General features: G+C 34.9%; 1 protein-coding gene across 1 annotated transcript; it reads right to left on the bottom strand.

Moving 5' to 3' along the window:
* Positions 1-357: 357 nt before the first annotated feature.
* On the bottom strand, positions 358-19,837 carry LOC145629194 (katanin p80 WD40 repeat-containing subunit B1 homolog KTN80.3-like). The gene is made up of 19 exons (XM_081681734.1): positions 19,499-19,837; positions 18,940-19,118; positions 18,592-18,722; positions 17,688-17,805; positions 17,361-17,587; positions 14,891-14,993; positions 13,945-14,015; positions 13,760-13,834; positions 13,512-13,655; positions 13,140-13,362; positions 12,497-13,006; positions 10,918-10,971; positions 10,689-10,813; positions 9,249-9,395; positions 7,207-7,281; positions 6,972-7,084; positions 4,600-4,716; positions 1,353-1,421; positions 358-1,273 (listed from the first exon to the last, which is right to left on the bottom strand). The coding sequence occupies exons 2-19, from the start codon at positions 18,965-18,967 to the stop codon at positions 1,207-1,209; spliced, it is 2,397 nt and encodes a 798-aa protein (XP_081537860.1). The 5' UTR covers positions 18,968-19,118; positions 19,499-19,837; the 3' UTR covers positions 358-1,206.
* Between the last annotated feature and the right edge of the window lie 1,042 nt (positions 19,838-20,879).

Genomic DNA, 20,879 nt, shown 5'->3' with positions numbered 1-20,879 from the left:
AACTGAAAACAAACGTATGAGAACAAGCCCTAAGGTGTTGTGGGATTGTCAAGGGAAGTAGGACTCAGGAGAGAACAAGTGAAGACATGGTTGTGTTGGTAATTTCAAGTATTAATCAAGGTAATTCATAATTTCATATTAATTGGATTAGTTTTAATACTTAAATATGTTTATGAGAGTGAGGAATAGTTCAAGTGGTTAGAGGCTTAGAGCTCCCTTCCTCTTTCAAGAGATCTTGGGATCGATTAACATGTTGGATTCTAGAGTGTGATCAAATGTGTTTTCAAGTCCATGCATGTATCTAATTCTAATTTCTGTCCATCGGCTACGACAGTCCTGCGTATGTAAGAGTATGTGTTCAAATTAAATGGGGTGTTACTTCATTTCTGCAATATGTAAATGTACAATAAAATCATTTCTGCAATATGCCAATTGAAATTGTAATCGAGAGTTGCATTACACTTTGATCAAACAGCCTCTACGGGCTAAGGTTAATTCATTAACATCATACAATATTCTTTATGTTCAAGAAGCTGGTGAGGTATATAAACAATGCTTAGACTGCCATAAGTTATGTTTTCAATAAAAATTTAAGGTAGCACCATTAATCTTCATTACTCCGTACCCCATACCAAGGCTTTACACTCTCAAACCCTAATTTGGAAACCCTAAATCTACTACCACTACTCCTCACAGATTTCCCAACATAATTTGTTAGTACTACTGCAGATAACTTAACAGCAGCAGCAACATGGGTAAAGCTATCTACACGACACGCACAAAAATTGAACATTTTGAGTGAATCAACTTTCTTGGTACACAAATACAAATGGAACAAAAGAAATTTAATACACCTCTTCACTCAAGAAACCAGTGGTTACAGAATATTGGGTTAGAGGAGTAAAAGCACCAATAGCTTTCGCTCCAGGAGGCACAATGGATCACTTGCCGCCTGCATTACTTTGCGACTTTAGCAGGTGGGGCTACACAAGCAAGCTTCCGCCTTCAGTAACCATGAAGTATAAACAGTATTGGTTAATGATTTCAGTTAGCATGTGATTAAACACACAAGCCCAGACAGCATGAACTTGCATGCTGCATATGGTGTTTGACTTGTACTGGGACAGATCAAGTGCAGCAGTCTCATCAATTAAATACAGTCAGGTGGTTTGGATGTTATGTTCCAACAAGAAATGGAATCTGTCATCATTCAGAAGCAGCACTTAGCGCTAGATTTAGCTCCTGTGCAGACTTCGCAACTGAGCCCCCTCTTCTATAGAAAGCAAAAGGAGCTGGTTATTCAAAAGTCAAATTTAAAAGAAGAGTAAAACACAACCAGAAGATACTCTAACCTCATAAGCGCTGGCAGACATAGCTTAACCCTTTCAAGTTCAATGTAACAAAGGTTGCACCGCTCCAACCTACAGATTTTAACAGAGGCAATATTATCTTATGTCAGATGACTTTGTCAGTTCCTCAACCGTCAACCCCAATTTTTATGTTCTTCATAGCTGTACTTTTTCCACATCCTCTCTTAGGGATGTTAATGAATCAATACCATCGTGGACAACACACCACGATCAGTCAAAACCCATCCATAAACAAACAGGAAAAAAAAGTCAGGCTCATTTAGTTAACAACCAACTCAAATAATATGGTGTTTACCTCATTTAGGCTAATGAACAACTCATTTGTATGGGTTCAAAAAAAAATTCATAAGCATTAATAACTTGGCTAAACTCGGTGAGAATTTCAAGGTTTGGTAAAGCAATACTTCGTGTTATGGTTTTGAAAAGACAAAAATTCTGAGTAGCTTATAAGACATCTATATACATACTACCAAAGGCAATACTAAGAGGGACACTTGGGCAATGTATTATAAAAAAATCTTATACAAAATCTAAAGTGAACTTCCTAAAATATCAAACTGCCCATTATAGCTATTACATATTTACATGTGTAATTATTTTATCTCGTGTGTTTTTATAGTTTCAACATATTTCATACTTTTTGATACTTGGGGGAGTAATTTCACTACGTTTTATAAATGTTTTGTTATATAAAAATTTATTATTAGTATAACTATTTAACACCCATGCATTGCACAGGATTAAAACTAGCATGAAAAATCTAGAGGAAAGAACAAAAAAATCCCATTCCACAAATCTATTATACCCAAATGTGAAGACCTATGAGATATAACAACCTCTTTTGATCCAACAGTTAGCAATCTTAGCATGTATAAAGCTCTAACATATTCTTGCCTATAGTTTGACTTAAATTGAACTTAAAAAACCTTGAGTATAAACAAGCTAAACTTAAACAATCAGTCAAAAGCTCTGGTGAGCACAAGCCAAATTTGAGTTATCCTCAAAAAATTTTGCGAGAAAGGACCTTTTTTAGTAACTTATTTGTGAGAAAAGACCTTACATAATAAAGGTGGCCTTTTTTTTCTTTTTTCTTTTTCTTTTTTTTTTTTTTTTTTTTTTTTTTTTTGTGAAATGGGAACTTTTGGCGGAATACACCATTGACCCAAAATTTCAGGCATTGACTATCACAAGCCGACATTAAAAAAAAATAAAAAAATAAAATATCTTCTCCTTTCTCCTCCTTCCCCTCCACCATAGCACTACCATTCTCTCTCCTCCTTCCCCTACCCCGAACCTCCTCCAACCCAACCAGTCATCACAACAACCGTCAAAACCCTAAACACTACCATATGAAAGCTGAACTACCAATCCCTAGCCATCTCACTGGCCACCACCAACGAAAACGAACCCCACCCACCCTCAAAAACCCTCCCTCCCACCTAAAACCCCAAAACGAAACCATCCTAGCCATAAGCAGTAGATGGCAGCCAAGACTAAGGGTGAGGTGGTTTCATTAGGGTTTTTCAGGTGGGGTGGGGTTTTCGGTGGGAGTACATAAGGATGGGGAGGACGAGGGCTGACGAAGAATGCTGGCAATTGGAGATGGAGACGGAAAAGATGGAAGGCAAAGGGGAAAGGGTAATAGACAACGTTGGAAATTTTAGGTCAATGGCCGGATTCCGTTAAAAGGTCCCATCTCACCAAAAAAAAAAAAAAAAAAAAAAAGAAATAAGGCCCCAATTTGGCACTTTTTCTAGGGGAATTCTAAACAATGACCCTGCTACGCACACATGATGACCCTCTTGAAAATCAATTATACAAAATGGCCTTAGTTAAGAATTTTTCCCACTTAGGCCCTATTAACTTCACCTTAAAAAAAATAACATTAAGTAAAAATAATTTCAGTTCAATAAAATTAATTTTAGTTCAGTAAAAATAATTTCAGTTCAGTAAAAATAAGTTCAGAAAGAAGAATTATAATAGAAAATCAGTAAAAATAATTTCAGTTCAGCAAAAATAATTTCAATCCGGTAAAATTAATTTAAGTTTAGTAAAAATAATTTCAGTTCAGCAAATATAATTTTGTTTCAGTAAAAATAATTTCAGTTCAGCAAAAATAAGGTGCAGTGAACGGGGCCTTATAACTTTATTTCATTAAATTGTTAGTTTAAACTAACTATGGTTAGATTATTTAAAAAATAAAAAAAAAAAAACACTTTTAAAAAGTTAACCACCACCAACCATCAACCCACAACACCGCCTCCAACTCCACTGCCACCTTCACCAAAACTTTACCACCTCACCTCAGCCGAAACTCTAGCACCACGGCAAAGGACTGGGTTTGTTAAAGGAGAGAGGAGTGAGGTATTCAGAGTTCGGGTGGTTTGGGTCTGAGCCGAGGGGAAAGAGAGGGTCTAGGTTATGGTTGGAGCGATTGTCGGTTGGGTTTAGATTTGGGCATGGGAGAGGTCGCAGGAGAGATAAAGGGAGGTTTGTAGGTTGTGGTGCGAGGATGAGCAGTGGGTTTGGTCTAGTGGCGGGGCGGTTCTTGGTATGGTGGGGAATGTCGAGCTGAGGTGAGGAAGAGGGCAGAGGTGGTGGTGGCGGTTAGGAGAGAGGAGGGTCTTTGGCAAGTTAGGGGTTCTGGCAGTGGTCAAGGTTGAGCAGCGTTGCCGGCGGGGGGAGCTTGGAGCAGCGTCGCCAGAAGAGGAGATTCTGGTGGCAGGTGAGGTTGGTGGTTGGTTTAATTTTTTTTAGTTTTTCTTTTTTTCTTTTTAAATTAATCCAACCATAGTTAGTTTTAATTAATAATTTAATGAAACAAAGTTATAAATGGGATAAAATTCTTAAATAAGATCATTTTGTATAATCCATTTTCAAGATGGTTACCATGTGTGCGTAGCAGAAGTTGGGAATCACCGTTGAGAATTTCCGTTTTTTTATATATAAGGTCCTTTCATACAAATAGGTCACTAAAAAAAAAGTCCTTTTTCGCAAATTTTACTTATGCTTATCAAGCTTTAACTTTAGCTAGAACATGTTTATGTGTGTCAAGAAAATTTCTTTGTACAAAATGACATTACAGAAGCAAATAACAATATAGCTTGATAGATTTACCCTTTCACTCTTTTAGCACAATAAATTCAGGATAGATGACCGAATTAAAGCAAAATTTCAAAATAGAAGTCGCAAGATAGACAAAACTGCAAGTCAAGGAAAGAATACACACCTTTGCTCTGCCTCAATATCCACACCCACAGAAGATGATGCAGATACTGCAGAATAAATTACTGAACCGAATACTCTCACCAGCTTTACCAGCATATCAAGTGAAACACCTAAATGCCTGAGTATAATCAAGCTGTTAATTTAAAGATCTTCAACAAAAATATAATCATGTATATTCACTATATATTAAAAAAAAAAAATAAAAAAATAAATAAACACCAGGAAACAGAAGAATTGAGACCTTTGCTACACTGCTAAAACCTTAAAAATAAATTCCTTTCTAAGGCTACACCACAAAAATGGCATTGCCACCTTGACAGTACATCTTTTCAGGTTATGGCACTTTCTAAGCAATAAACCTCAAGCAACATCACCGAGGTATGTAGCACAAACAATCATATGGCCATATCACGGATATAGGGGTAAACCGAACAATGCTCGTTGGGTTAGGAGATGAGTCGTGACACTAAGGTGCCTTGGCTCATAAGGACACTAACAAGGTTACTGTGTCTCATGAATTATCAAGAGAAAAGGCAACTCCATTACAACTATGACCATTTTGTTCCAGCCAAATGGTCCAAATGACGGTCATCATATTACTTCATATTTAACAACATCAACTTCTTCTCTTTCACCCTTCAAAACCATGAACCGTAAGAAACTTTAATGAAATCTTTACATTTACCTTTAATGAGGTTATAAATTGGTAGTTTCTGCTGCAGCAAAATGCATTTCTGTTATTTAGTTATAATCATGTAGAAATTATCATTATAACATCAGGTCATAGTCATATGGCTGTTTAGAAAATTTATACATCTATATATAAATAAATAAATAAATATATATATATGGTCAAATGAGAAGGATTTTTTGTGCATGATTTTTGTATTGAATGTGCATATTTTTTTTAACTAAATGTGCAAAAAAAAAAAAAAAAAAAAAAAAAAAAAAAAAAAAAAAAAAACCTCAAATTTGAAGTGCATAATTTTCATTTTTTTTAGAAAATTAAAAAATTTTACCAGTTTGAAACACAATTATGCACATTCAATATTAAAACAATTGCACATATAATATAAAATATACGCACATTTAATTCTTCTCATCCTTTTCATTAGATCCCAACCCTATACATATAGGAAAATTTGTCAAAAAAAACATTTTAAAAGCACCATTTTTAAAATAAAAAAAAAAACCTTTTAAAAGCTTTTTGGTTAAAAAAAACCACCACGTTCATTATTTTGGCGAGAGGAAACCCATTTCCTTAATTATCCTCTAACGAACTTAATTAGACTCTAATTTCCTCTCATTTCTTCTAATTAACCTCTAACCCTCTTAATTACTTAATAATTAGATTACTTAAAAAAAAAAACAACCACCCCAACCACTAACCAACCACCCCTACCCTTCTTCCTCCCTTTCCCCCTCCCTTGGAAGCAACCCCCTTACCCACCGCGCCGCCCAAATCCCGGCACCTCCGGCGACCTACCTCCATCACCGGTTGACCCTCCCTTTCCCTCTAATCCACGTTGGCAACCACCACTCCCTTCGAATTTTTTGCTCTTATTTACTCAAATATGCTCAAATCAAGTCCAAATTGAATGCAATTTGATTCTAAATCACCCTACCATCACATACATACATAATCAAACCCAAAACAAGCATCAATTGCAAGCAAGATGCACAAAATTAAAATTAAATAAAATTAAAAAAAAAAAAAAAAAAATTCCCAAATCAATTTTCTAGGGTTTTCAAAATCAAGGAGGTGGTTGTCGAGCGGTGATTAGGGGGAAAGGGAGGGTTGTCTGGCGGTGGAGGAGGTCGCCGAAGGTGGGGGATTTGGACAGCGGGTCTGGTGGGGGAGGTGGGCTGATGCCATGGGAGGAAGAAGGAGAAAGGAGGAAGAAGGGGAGGAGGAAGGGAGGGGGTGGTGGTTTTTTATATATATTAATTAAATTTAATTATTTAGTAATTCGGTGGATTAGAGGTTAATTAGAAGAAATTAGAGTCTAATTAAGTTAATTAGAGCGTAATTAGGGAAATAGCAAATAGGTTTCCTCTCGCAAACAAATTGAACGTGATGGTTTTTTTTTAACCAAAAAGCTTTTAAAAGGTTTTTTTTCGCAAAATGGTGCTTTTAAAAGATTTTTTTTAACAAATTTTCCAAATATAATATATTTATACACACACACACACACACACACACACATAAGCAATGGATTTCTACAAAGCATTTTACATCAGAATGACCCTTTTTGGTAGTGCCATGGTGAGGCAACATAGCACCAATCTGCCAATATGCCTCTCCATTTTACAATAATATCACTACTATGAAGACTAATTTGAAAGCATAAAAATTTGCAGCAAGCTTTTTACCTATCTATATCACTTTCAAGAAGGCTTGCAAGTAGTGACAAGAGGCACGTACAAATCTCCAATGTAACAATGTCAGTTTTCTCTGTCAAAAGGCTAACTACATCAGCAATGACCTGCATTACATAGTGAACCTGCTCTGAGCTAAAGAGTTTCTATTTTTTTTAAATGATAAAGTATCTTGGGGAAATAAAAGGAAAAGGTAAAGTGAAAAATACATCGGAAGTAGAAAGCTTACACTATGATCAGCCATCTTCTCCATAGCACCTATAGCCCCTTTAACATCATTACGATCCCAAAATCTACGCACTGCCTGAAAAAACATCAGAAAAGGTTAAGCTGACCAAGTAATAAAAATGCTGGCAGAGATACCTCGTTCTTGTTGAGTACCAATAATATAATTGGTGATCTTCAAACTACAAATTGACAAATTTTCTGCTTCCAAATCATCAAAAACTCTCGAGATTTTACCGCCTTTATGACAAAAGATTTGTAAGGCAGTCAAGCATATAGTGAATTTTTGTGAAATCTTATCAGGAACTGCTAATACATAGACCAGACTTAGTCTCCTTTTGATTTCAAAGACTAGAGGTGTGAGATCATTAAAACAAAGTATTCTACTATTTCAGTTCAATAGAGAGCAACATAAGAGGCCAAACATTGAGGTAGCCTAATAGTAGTTCTTAGAGGTTTACTTCAAAAATCAAGTTACTTTCCTGTAACCTTTCTGCCATATAAAGAGTGGGAGAAGGTTGGATGTTTTGAGGCACAAGTTATGGACATGAGATTAGCAAAGAACTAGTTGACGCTAAAATCAAAAGAAGACAACCAGAACAGATAAGATTACCTTTGAATAAGCTTCTATAAACATTACTAAATATAAACATGAAGAAGGAATAACTACGTAAGTAAGATTGGACAAAATCAAGTATTATTGGCTTTTCTCTAAGGCCCTCGATGCCGCCAAGACTTGAAAAGAGGTTAAGGGAAAGGATAAAGAATCAAAAGAGTTATTTAGGATGAAGTCATGAAGATCAAAGAAAGAAATAGAGGTCAGATGAAACAGGTAACTCCTTAATCCAGCAGATTGGAAAGTACCCTTCTAAAACTAAACAAAATTCATAGGAGAAACGACTCATAATAGGTTGGACCTTTTGATCAGTAGAGAGGTCTTGGGTTGGGACACTAGATATGCACTGCTGCGATTGCAAAAAAAAAAAAAAAAAAAAAGAAGGCATAAAAGAATGTACAAGTAAATGCCCAATACTATATTAGGTTTTAAAATTATTCCAAATTTCCAACTGTTCATGTTTTTTCTGTTCTGCATCAAAAACAGCAAAAACTACTTTCTCCTGAAAGATATTGTGATGACTAAGCCATGGTTGACTGATCAGTCCATAACTTAAATTTAGGGTCTAGCATCTAGGTACATAGTACTGATGCATGAACTGCTATTATGAAGGAAATTACCAAGCCAATAAAAGTTAAATGTTGGAAATTGAGATACAGCCCCCAGCTATGAACTCCCATTCCAAGAGGATAAAAAGGATGTGCATCAAACAACTCCCCTCCATTATTTACAATGCCAATTTTCTCACCTGTCACTCAACAGAGACTTACATGCTGGTTGAGGTAACTTTAGCAATTTAAGACTTACAAACTTTTAAATAAAACGGATGTTCAGTAAATTACTGATCATCCATAATAAAGTGACAATAAAATGTGCAAAAGTTACACTAAAACGCACAAAAGTTACCCTGACATATATAAGAGTTATTTATGCTTCATTGATAAATTTGACAAAAGTGACACTAAATTTGACAAAAGTGACACTAAATTTGACAAAAGTGACACTAAATCTGACAAAAGTGTACCCGATGTACAGTAAATTACTGAAAACCGGGTGTATACAAAAGTTTTCCCATTAGAAAACACATGCAGGTTTCTGTGCACTTCATATTCTTGAAACTTCTTTCCCACACACCCCCATACTCCAAGTTTCCAACAAGACCCATGAAAAAATAATGATAATAAAGACTTTGCCACTATGTTTCAGCCTATGCTAAGGGTTAAGTTGTTATCAGCATAACTTTTCTTAGCTTCCAGTTTATCCTAGACACCCATAAAATCAGATGTGTTCAAATAATGGAGGAAGAAAAAGAACCCACTTGCCAATTTTATAAAAATAAAAATAACTAACAAATTTTTAAAAATAATATAAGAAAAAAAAAATTAATTTAAAAAAAAAAAAAAAAGGAAACAGAAGGTTCTGGCAGATACCTGTAATTTACCCAGACGTGATTGCATAGAACAAAGAAAATGATCGTGCCTTCCAATAATCTGGGCAATAATATCATCGTCTGTGACGGAACTCACTGAAGGCATGTCTTTTTCAGTCGAATGAGAATTTCCCCGCGGCTTAGATTTCTGTGGATTATCACAAAATATATAGAGATTACATTTGTAGAAAGCAGATGACGAATATTTAATACCATAGGCGGAAATGAAATTCACATTGTTGCACTCCCTTTGTTTCAAAAAGAAAGTTAATTTATCCACCAAAAAAAGAAAAAGAAAATGGAGAAAAAAAACACTTAAAAGAAGCAATGAAAATCTGCAAGAGAATGAGACTCAATAGGATGTCAAGCACAGGAATATTTACATCCTTTTGAGGGAAGAGAAACAGATGTATTCCAGACCAAACTCTAAACAATCCAATGTAGCACTCATTCTCAAAATACAATATGCAATCTGCTAAACGCCTAAACCAATTTCACAAACAAAACTTTACTAAGATATCTCCTTGTCAGTGAAATTAAAGAAGAACTTGTACATTTGTACCTTCCCTTCCATAATAAAAAATTAAAAAAAAAAAAATAGATACTAACAAATAGAGCTTAAAAATACCTACATACTCCTGCCAAGAGAGAGAATCTATAAACACAATGACATTGTACATTTATCAGTATTCAAATTATACACATGATCACCAAATGACCATTAAGTTATCACTGTCTGAAATTCAATCTGGTTCTAGCTTGGACAATGTTGACATTTTAGAATAAAGAAAAATCCTAGTTGTGGATAGCCATTAAAGTGTGCATTTTAATAGGCTGGAAAACAAACATAAGAAACCACTTAGCGTGGAATACAAGCACATATATTCATAATGTAGTAAGATTCTAAACTCATGGAAGTCTACATCCGCATGTGCTCTACTCCCTACTGTTTGAACCAACCTTAACAACTGAATAACTAACTTTAATTTTGCTTGATAACAGGAATATCATGGCTCAGAAAACAGTATATTTTAAGTGGTAAAGCTGTTCACAATAAAACAATATTCCCTGAGTCTTAGTTCGAAATTAAAAATCACCATAAAGGCAGATTAAAAGAAAGGCATTTTCCTTTTAGTATGTTTGTTCTCTGCTTGGTTGGGAAACACCGCCAACCCACCCACCCACCCACCCACTTTTTTCTCTCAATTTAATCATTGTACCCCAAATTACTGTTCAGTTTGAGCAGGGACAAAAGGAATACTAAAGTCTCAGAACCTAAACAATTACAATAGGAAAGAGATAATATAATCATAGGCATGCAATTGAAATTATCCAATAAAGTATCAGAGCTAATGCCACAATGTTAAGAATACTAAGCAGTAGCCATAGAAAAGCATATGAAAGAAAAGGCTGACAGCATAAGGGATCATGGAGAGCATACCATCTTAATAGGGCGTGAGTCAACAACACAGCTTGCAATAGAGGTACTGCTGGTAGTAGTAGGATCTTCAGAAGAGGGGGATACTTCTCTATTCTCCCAGTTTGCAACCAATGAGCGGGTTCTTCCTAGTTCATGTAGAAATGAACACAAAATTCAGATATACAGATACCATAAATAAGGCAATCCAGAACATCAAAAAAGAAGAAATTATCAGGGATCAAGGCAATACCAGCACGTTCTGTGGAACCGGCATCTTTACTAGTTTTAGATACTCGAATTTCAACTGGAAAGAAAATATAAGACAAACAGTCACTGAAATTGTCATAACTGCGGGAATCAGAATTTGATTTTCTGGTTTTATACATATCAATCATAAGTTTGAAATTTGTTACTTCCACAGTTTCTACAATTTAACACTTCGTTTGGATAGAAAGAAATGGAAGGAAAAGAAGAGAAGAGAAATGGAGGGGGACAAAATCTCTTGTTTGGGTAAAAGATTGGGGGAAGGAAGGGGAAGGAGAGAGATGGATCCATTTTCCCTCTCTCTATAATAACCATAATCTCTCCAAAATTAGAGAGATTTGGAGGGAAAATGGAGCTCACCTCCCCCTCCCTATCTTTTCCCTTCCCTTCCTCCATTTTCCCTCCCCTTCTTTTCCTTCCTTCTTTGCTATCCAAACAAAGCGTAAGAGTCAATTTTAAGACCCTACAACATTTTCTAATACATGATATTTTTATACTGCTTCAAAACCTTGAAGTTCCCTTTCAAGGCCTCTATGCCTTAAAAAAATTAACACCGTACATGAGCAATCCCTGTTACTCCCAAATCACTCATTAATTCGCCATCCTCAACCCTGACACATGAACGACACTTATAAATACACATTTAAAAGTTGAGACTCTGCTTAGAAATTGGGAGGCTAAATTCCTTATCCAAAACTTGAAAAGCTTGGATGATTGCAGGTAAAATAGCACAATCCTAGTCAATGATGAGAACACTGAGCAAACGATCCTATATTTATACCCAAAACTCCAAAAGGTATTATATACTTGGGAATAAGACTTTCTCGAATAACACTAAGCTCCAAATCAGATCAGATCGGATCAGATCAGCAAGCAAAGAGCATAAAAGGCTCAGAAGCAAATTTCTCACTGGGCCCAATGTTCTTTCCATGGGTATCTCAGGAAGTCAGGATATATCATATAATAGACTACTATATTTTCAGAACTTTCAGGAATCTGATGAAGGATAGAGAAAAGAAACCTTGACAAAAAATGATATGATTTTCATAAGTGTTTAAAAATGGTGTGAAGTGAGCTTCAACCACAATAACACTAAGCAGGAAAGCTAAGCCATTTAGCTCTACATAATGGTTTTCTACACATCTGCAGTCAATCCCACCATACAGAAGGACCACAGCTGAGACACAAGAATGATCGTATCAGGACAGAAGGACCAATGCAAACTTGCTACTTGCTAGAGTACAAACTAGATACTCACATCATAACTTTCACATCTTACCCGACCAGTTGCATAGCACCACCTTGCTTCACTGTTGTTTACTGTGTCACAATGACTCATGGAAAAGATTCGAAGATGGATAAAAAATTAAGTGTCTAGCACTAGATCCCCAAATGAAATGTTATGTGATAAGTTGCCATGAGCAACAGATGCCCCGATTAGAACGTGATGTAGTAAATTAATTCCTCACTAGGTCAATTTAAGCCAAAGTTATCAAACTCGTACTTGATGTGGTAAATTAGTGCATTAATATAAAAATATTACAGGAAGCTATCAGAGAACATACAATTGTCAAGCGGAGAGCTGGTAAGAGGCTGCGATGAGGAATTAGATTCAATCTTCATTGAGCCGACACATCTATCCTCTTTCAGATTCCTCTCTGTAACAGGAAGACTAGTATTCAGGTTTCTGGCAGCAAGTAACATACTCTTGTTAGCAACTCCGCCCATTTCTGGTGCCTTAACAGCTGTGTTTTCAGGTTGGGCGGTAATAGTTGGCCCATCAAATTCTTCAGTTGCGCTTGAAAACCTTCTCGACTCAGAAGACTTAGACTGTGAAGGATGAGGAACAGTTCTCCTGGAAAATACTTCCCTCTTGAATTCTGCTTGCTCTAGTCTTGCATCATCTCTTGGGACAATTATGGGCACAACATCAGGTTTACTGTTTATAGAAGCATTTGGCATTGATTGTGTTTTTGAGGAATTCCTTTTCTGAACTACAGCTGTAGGTTGCAGTGTGTTTCTTGGACTAGTGCTCATATTGACTCGCTGAGGGGTGCTAGGTATACCACCGGGATCTAACAGCAAACATAACCAAAAGGAAAACGAGTCAGCATCATATCTCTGAACAACAGCATTTGAGAGCGCAATATACCTAAGAGAGGAACAGAGGTAAATAAAGAGGACAGTCTAGTGAATCTGTTGACATACTAGGAGAGACTCTGGAATCTTTATTGGGCTGGTTTGAGTTTGCCAAATGCCTTCCTGAAGGTTTTGTTTCTTTTTCTGCTAAATCTGAATTATGTGATGTTGATAGCCGGCCTGATCCAACCTTAGCAAGGTTTTCGTTTTGTAATGACAAATTACCAGATGAAGCAGACTTCAATTCAGAATGTCCATTGGAGCGCGTACGAACTGAATATGGCTCTATCCGCTGAAAACAAAGTAACACAATGTACAAATCAATTAACTGTAAATCAAAATTAGTTAACCAACCTCCACACACACACATCAAAAAAAAAAAAAAAAAAAAAGGCATACACAGTCCACTAGATATATTGATTTGATTATAAATTCACTTACCGAGATGTCAACTACCCAAACTCCAACACAGCTCTGATTATAAGAGCAGCCAAGAAGCTTTCCCTCATGCACATTCAGATCTGACAACCTAGACCATCCAACATCCACGGTATCGTGGCAACGAATCGGTTCCCAAGAAAAAACCTACATTGTGGGATTAAAAGATAAATCAATTTGGCATGTAATTATTAAAAACAAAAATCACCAAGTTTCAGTTATTGCCAGCAAAAATAGGGATGGATAAGTACCTTTAGGCTTTCATGTAATCCACAGAGCAGGGTCCTCCCATCAGGATTAAAGGCCATACAACGCACTCCTGATGTCTTATGGGCACAAGATAAATTCAACTAATGAGTGACTCGACACCAGAAACTAACATGAAATACATCTATAAGAAGTCAAAGCCTGATTAAGCATTATTTGGAATTTTTACCTCAGGTCCTGCTGAACCAATTAGCTCAAAAGTCTCAAGGTCCCAGAATTTGACTGTTTTGTCAGAAGAACCTATGCAAGACATAAGCAAAGTTGATACAAAGATCAGCACACAGATAACACAAAAGGGAGAGTAATATTCAGTTAAGTTCATGTGTATACAATACAAACATCAGAAAAATATATTGACATGAATCTTTATGGAAAAGATACAATACAGACCAAATGGGTAGATACAAGTCATACAACCTATGTCAACTTTTATCTCAAAGCCATATACTGATGTGTTGAGTAGCTCATTACAAATACTGAATTACACTTCCTCTGTTACATAAATATTGCAACATGTAGGAATTTACACTTCCCAATACACAGCTTTTAATCACTTGTATCTTCAATTATATTCTAAGTAATATTATAAAAATTGATATTTTAAAAGTATCTATCAAGACAAATGTAACAAGTTCCCACATGATTCCTTTCCCCTTTGTATAAATCATAAAAGATTATTATATGGGAGTATGTGAATAGCTAAAAAGCCCATATGATAAAAATATATGTGGAATGGAGGATGTAAGCTCAAGGACATCTAATTCATTAAAACCCACTCCCGGTTATATTTCATTATTTCATCATGACCCTCTAACATGAAGCAATAATACAATAAAAATGGACCTCTATAAACTTTGATCCCCATACAGACTTATGATACGCCTATTTAATTATAAAAGAAACTTTGTGCCATAAATTTGAAGTTTCATGTGAAATCTATTACAGACACTCAATCCACTTTCATCTATTGTTTTAGCTCTTAATCTAAAACTTTGTTGAAGAAAAGTTGAAGCTATGCAATATCAATATTTCTTTCAAAGCTACTCTAACAAAAATCAACAGATTTAATGCAAGAAAAGAAAAATGATATTCAGCTAAAAGGAAGCGTGATGAACCTGTAGCCAAAAGAAACTCATGCGGATGGAAATCTATGCATTGAACCTGCCCCTCATGAGACTTAAACTCATGCAGTAGTTTGCCGGCTGTTAGGTCCCACAGCTGTCAAAGAACGGCATCATAATAAGGACTGTGTACTCTGCTTCTTAAACAATTCAAGTAAATAGGCAAGTAAATCTATGAGATAAATGCACCCTAATTGAATTGATTAAACAATAATAACAGCAGAAAAAGAAGCAAAAAGAGGTAAACAGTTATACTGTCTCCAAACTCTCCACCCAAAATAACTACTACCTCCGATTCGTATTATTTGCAACTTTGGTGTATTGTTTATGAGACATAAAATTTCCAAAGTTGCATATAATACGAACCGGAGGTAGTACTACTTTTTCTTTTACATGGGTACAGGATACCAATTAATTTACATGTTTTAAAATGACAATACATGAAATTAGCTTTTGTCATGCTACAATTACACAAAGATCTTTCTTTCCCTATACAATGTGGCATTTAGAAAAACAAGTTACAATCATTTAGATAGGTTTTTTGATATTTATAAAAAAAAATTAAAAATTAAAAAAATAAAGCCAAGCAAGGGTCACCTTAAGGTTAAAAGTGTGCCCTCAAGCTGTTATGATAACAATTTGTCTACAAAATAAAGAAACATTAAGCTCCCCAAAGATTTCGATTTAGCCAATTAATAGCCTCAAAAATAAGAACTTGAACTCTTGATGCGTGCAAACTCTATCCTTAAAATCTAATGCTTTCTTTTTCTCCAAGAGCACCACCATATTGCCAACAAAACCATCCCCATAAATCAGCAATCCAACCTTTCTTCCTTTTTCACATGCCAGAGAAATATCATTGGCAAAGATACCCAACTCATCCCAAACAAAACTGAGGATAAAAATCAAACAAAGATGATTAACTCTTCCTCCTCATGAAATCAACCAAGCAAATGGAATAGAAAAACCATAGGCATATTGAATATTGGTACTATATCAAGTCATACAATATAGTAAAGCTATGGCTCAAGTAATAAAGAACTTAGGTAAACCAACAGTTATCAATATAGCACCTCCGGAGCTTCCATCATCAGCAACTCATAACTGTTTCACAGGCTTTGCAACCTGAGAGTAGTTGATAAGGCTTGTGTAACTTTCTAATCTAAAAACCAAACAAGAGTAAGGCCCCCCAAATCTTTCTTATCTTGGGCCAACTAAAGCTATATGTACAGCTACATTAGCAGGTTTGTTTGTTTATTCCCTTTATGTTTTGGGACAAACTAAGAGATATTTACTCCCTTCGTCCCACAAAGAACTTCTCATCTCTATCAGGAACATAATTTGAAGAGGATGTTGGTTGTGGGGTTTTGTTTAGTATAAGTGGATAAAAATAATAAGGTAGTGAGTACTGTTTACTGTTTTTAAATTGAAGTGCAAAGCGGGAACCATAACGCTTTAAGGGGTTGGAAAGAAGCATTACTGCATTAAATATAGCCTTTCCCTCTTGCCACATATTTCTAACTCCCCAATTACTTGATAAGTGCTGTCATTTTCAAAATCTTTGAAGTTAGCATTGATTTTGTTGGTGATATAACTCCTTTTTTTTTTCTTTTTTTTTTTTGTTCAATATAGCTCCATATTGTTGATTGGTAACAATCAAAACTACGGTAGCCACTTAGCCCTTTATATTTGTATAACATTTATCAGAATTCTGGGAATCTGGATGCTGCATTCCATATTGAACTATGAGTAGAACTTTAGCACTTCAAAGAAACCACCGCCTAAATATTCAACTTTTGAAATCAAGACTTTAAAAGCAAGTTAAGGATATATATCATCAAATAGCATTTAAGAGCATTGTTCTATTGTTGAGGTTTACACATAAAAGAGGAAGTTCTCAAAGTCTTGGAATATATGTAGAGGTAGACAATAATCGCGAAATGTGAATAAAGTACAATATCATGGTTGGTGCCAATCAGTATCTTAACCACAATAGAAAAAATGGTTTTTGCAATATCTGTTGCTAGATTAGCATGCGATTAAGTTCAATCAATGTGTCATATGAAGACCATTGATGGACCTACATGCCTAAACAAGCATGGTAACAACATCCTTAAATTTACAAGAAATAGCTAAATTCAATAAAGTAAGAAAATTGTTCAATTAATTCAATATTGCAAGTTGCAACAATGAAAGAAAGAATAATAAAAGTGTAAAAATTGTCAGGTTGACATTATTAAGAATCCCATCTTAAAATTCCTACATCTTCCAATGTGTGCGACAATGAAAAACAAAACAAATAAATAAGGTATAATGATCATAATTTACTCTAGAAGCGGGGAAAAAAAAAAACACTTAGATAGTCACTAGTCTCACTACTCACTAGAAGCTAGTATTATGAAGTAAAAGAGGCAATCACACTATACTGCAACTACACTATAATTTTCATAAAGACAATTCTAACCTTGACAGTGTTGTCCTCACCACCAGATACAACCCAGCGCCCATCCGGTGTAAATCTAATGGCATTGACCCCTCGAGTGTGGCCTTTGTAAGTGTGAATGCAACCTTTCCTTCTAATGTCCCATATCTTTAAATTTGTATCCAGAGATCCAGATGCAAAGAACTCCCCAAATGGATGGAAGTCCACAGATATACAGTTGGATCTATGGCCCGTAAGTGTTCGAACAACTAAAAGAAATATATATTAATTTCATATAGATAAGAGCCTCGAAAACAAATACAGAGACATTGAAAATGTGATGTGCCTAATTACAGCTGGTATACATACTCTTTGCTTCTTCTAGATCCCAAAGCTTGATTGTTCCACTTGCTGCTCCAGCAGCAACAAGAACTTCTGAAGAATCAAAACCTACTGAGTCAATCCCACTTGAGTGACCTGACAAACTCTGCATGAGAAGTCATAGTTACAAAAGGATGACAAATTTCAACAAATTATGAACCACAGGTATTTGAGAAAAACAAGTGCATTCAACATATGTCTGAGAAGCCTCTTCTTATTTGTAAGATTGTCGTGATACTTACAACAAAACTACACTTGAGCTAACTCTATGGAAGAACCATAACCGCCAATTCTCCCCATCTTTTTTACAAATTAAAGAGAAAGGAACAACAAAAAAAAGTACCATATACCACGTAGCATCCCCATGTTTTCTTCTTTACATGATGAAGTTTTTTACAAGCAAGAAAAATGTTCAACACCACAGAGGAACTTACTATGATCAATGAAAAACAACTACTAAAAAATTTGAGAAAACTTAAATGCCTAAGTGGATATCTTCTATGCCACTATTCCAAACAATATGTAGAACACTCCAAAGTTTTCAGTTACTTTCCCTTCACAAAATCGACATAAAGGCAAGAAGTAAATTGATTCTGGCCAAGTCATATGCTTCTTGATATTTAAAATAAGTTTGTATTGTTAGTCTGAAACAAGTTTACCAATTCCGGCAGCATCACAACTCCACCCTGTAATTCTATGAAGCGTGGCTGGCACTTAAAACAAATTAATAAATGTTCTTTTCCCCTTCTTTTCCTCTGTTTTACCTTTAAGGCAAAAATTCCTTCTGTGTAATCTTAATACTCCAAACCCCCCCCCCCCACCCCCTTTGAACAAGACTGTTGAAGTAAAAGCAAATATACATGTTGTCGATGTTGAAGCTGAATGAACTAACCAATATGGCATTGGGTTTTCCAATAGCCCAAAGATTGACTTTGTGGTCTTCTCCTCCAGTGACTAAAACCCTTGACGACTTCCTCCCAATTTTCAGGCAATTGACAGCGGAAGTATGTGCTACAAATTCCTCTGTAACCAATTCGTTAAGGAAACAAATCCAAAGACACAATACATAAAAATAAAAGAACCATCGTTGGACAATGTAGTACAGAAACAGGGAAAATTAAACGATTTAGGACACTGATCCCACAGTTTCCAAGCATTGACTAAAAACTCTCATAACTCAGAAAATTAACAAAATAGTCCAAAGAGTAAAGTAACAATCGTATAAGAACGAAAAGGATACGTAGCTTATAAGCACGTTTGGTCGTCATGAAGGCGAGGCGTGAAGATTTAATCTATGACACCAGTATAAAAACCTTGAAGAAGCTCCGTCTTGGGTGGACAGGACAGTTGCTGTTCATCTTACAGACCTACCCATTTAGATCTCCCCCAATTCAGCAGCAATGTATGTCCTCTTTTCCCCTTAAAATTAAACATTATACTTAAATCAATCAGCATAATATTATTATTATTACTATTATCATTATAAATATTAAATATATATTGTTTGGAGAAACGGTCCATTTTCATGGTTTCATCCTGACATTAAAGAGTTATATGAACCAAAGCCTGCAACACATTATCAACCAAAGTTGACTCAATTTATCAAAAAATAAGTTGAACTCCTCTTAATTTAATTTAAGTATATAAAATTAAAAATAGCAAAATTGTAGCAATAAGATCGCTCGTTATAATCCTTCATAACTTGAGTTTTTGTAACCAATTGCTCAATAATCAGCATTTGAAGAACCCTAATTTGAGTAAGTGACAATTAAATTAAACGATAAAAAAAAATATCTTACCTCGGGAGCTGCTTCAATGGAGGAGATAGAGCTCACAAGCCACTACAATGGAGGAGATAGAGCTCAGAAGTCGCTTTAATGGAGGAGATAAAGCTCAGAAGTCGCTTTAATGGAGAATACACAGTACGCTTCAATGGAGGAGAGAGAAGAGGTGCAGCGCAAACGTGAGGAAGAAATATAGATCTAGGAGGAAATGAGGAATAGTGATGGCTCTGAAAAAAAAAAAAAAAGAGAAACACGCCTATAAAACTTGAATTCAAATTATCAAATTCATGTTAATTTCACTTTTCCATTGAAGTTTATGAGGGGAGGTAAAACATTTTAAATTTTTTAATCATCAAATATCAATTTCACAATCTAGCTTTATTGTTAATTTAAAAAAGAAGATTGATAATAATAATAATAACAATAATTAGTGTTCCTTTCTTAAAAATAAAAAATAATAAAAAAAATAAAAAATAAAAAAAAAATAGTGTTCCTAATTCTTTCAAAAAAAAAAAAAAAAAATTAGTGTTCCTAATCAAGTGAAACTCTTTAATTATAACTTATAAGTACTAAACTAGTTTGTGATCTGGGCAATACCCCGGGTTATGTTTAAATACAAAAAATGAAAAAATTAGATTGAGTGTCTAAATAATATTTTCTAACCAATGCCTTAAATTTAAATAATAATATAAAAATGGTAAAATGAATGTTAATTAAGTAATAAAGTGACACTAATGGTGGAATAGGGTGGTGATGAAAAGTTTGGAATTTGTAATGGTTTATATATATTCTAAATATTAACTAGCCTTCTGACTCGTTCTATGCACGGGTTATTCCTTAGAATATTTTCCTTGTAATGTGTTGCTTATTTGTGTTGTATGAGTCAGCATTGTTTTATTGTACTTTCTATGTTTATATAATGTGGACTAATTAACTCAAATTTTTTTATTTTTTTAATTTTTTTTTTTACTATTACTTTATTTTAAGTTTAGGATATGAAAAGACTACGACTTTATTTTGGTGTAGTTGAAACATTTAATTTCCTTACTTATATTTGCAAGTTAAGGAACGCATAAAGACATGAAATTTTTTTTATATATATATAAAGAAGGTGGCATGTGGCATATGAGTGATTTGTGGTGACATGTGGCATATGAGTAATGTGTCGTTTGTGTTTTTAAATACTAAAGTATAGATATAGATATAGATAGATATAGATGTGTAGTCATGTCATCATCCATGTGGCGTTATGTCATACTTCCTCCGTTTTTTTTATAGTTGCAACACACACTTAATAAAAGTGGACCTTACATGATATAATGCACTTAAAATGGGGTTAAAAAGTTGGTAGGAGGATAATCAAGTGGGTCATGTGCTTTAAATAAAGATAAATGTC

The sequence above is a fragment of the Chenopodium album genome, chromosome 4 (genome assembly GCF_948465745.1).
Source record: "Chenopodium album chromosome 4, dcCheAlbu1.1, whole genome shotgun sequence".
Classification (NCBI taxonomy): domain Eukaryota; kingdom Viridiplantae; phylum Streptophyta; class Magnoliopsida; order Caryophyllales; family Amaranthaceae; genus Chenopodium; species Chenopodium album.
Note: the sequence above shows the minus strand (reverse complement) of the source record. Positions and strands in the feature narration are given on the sequence as shown.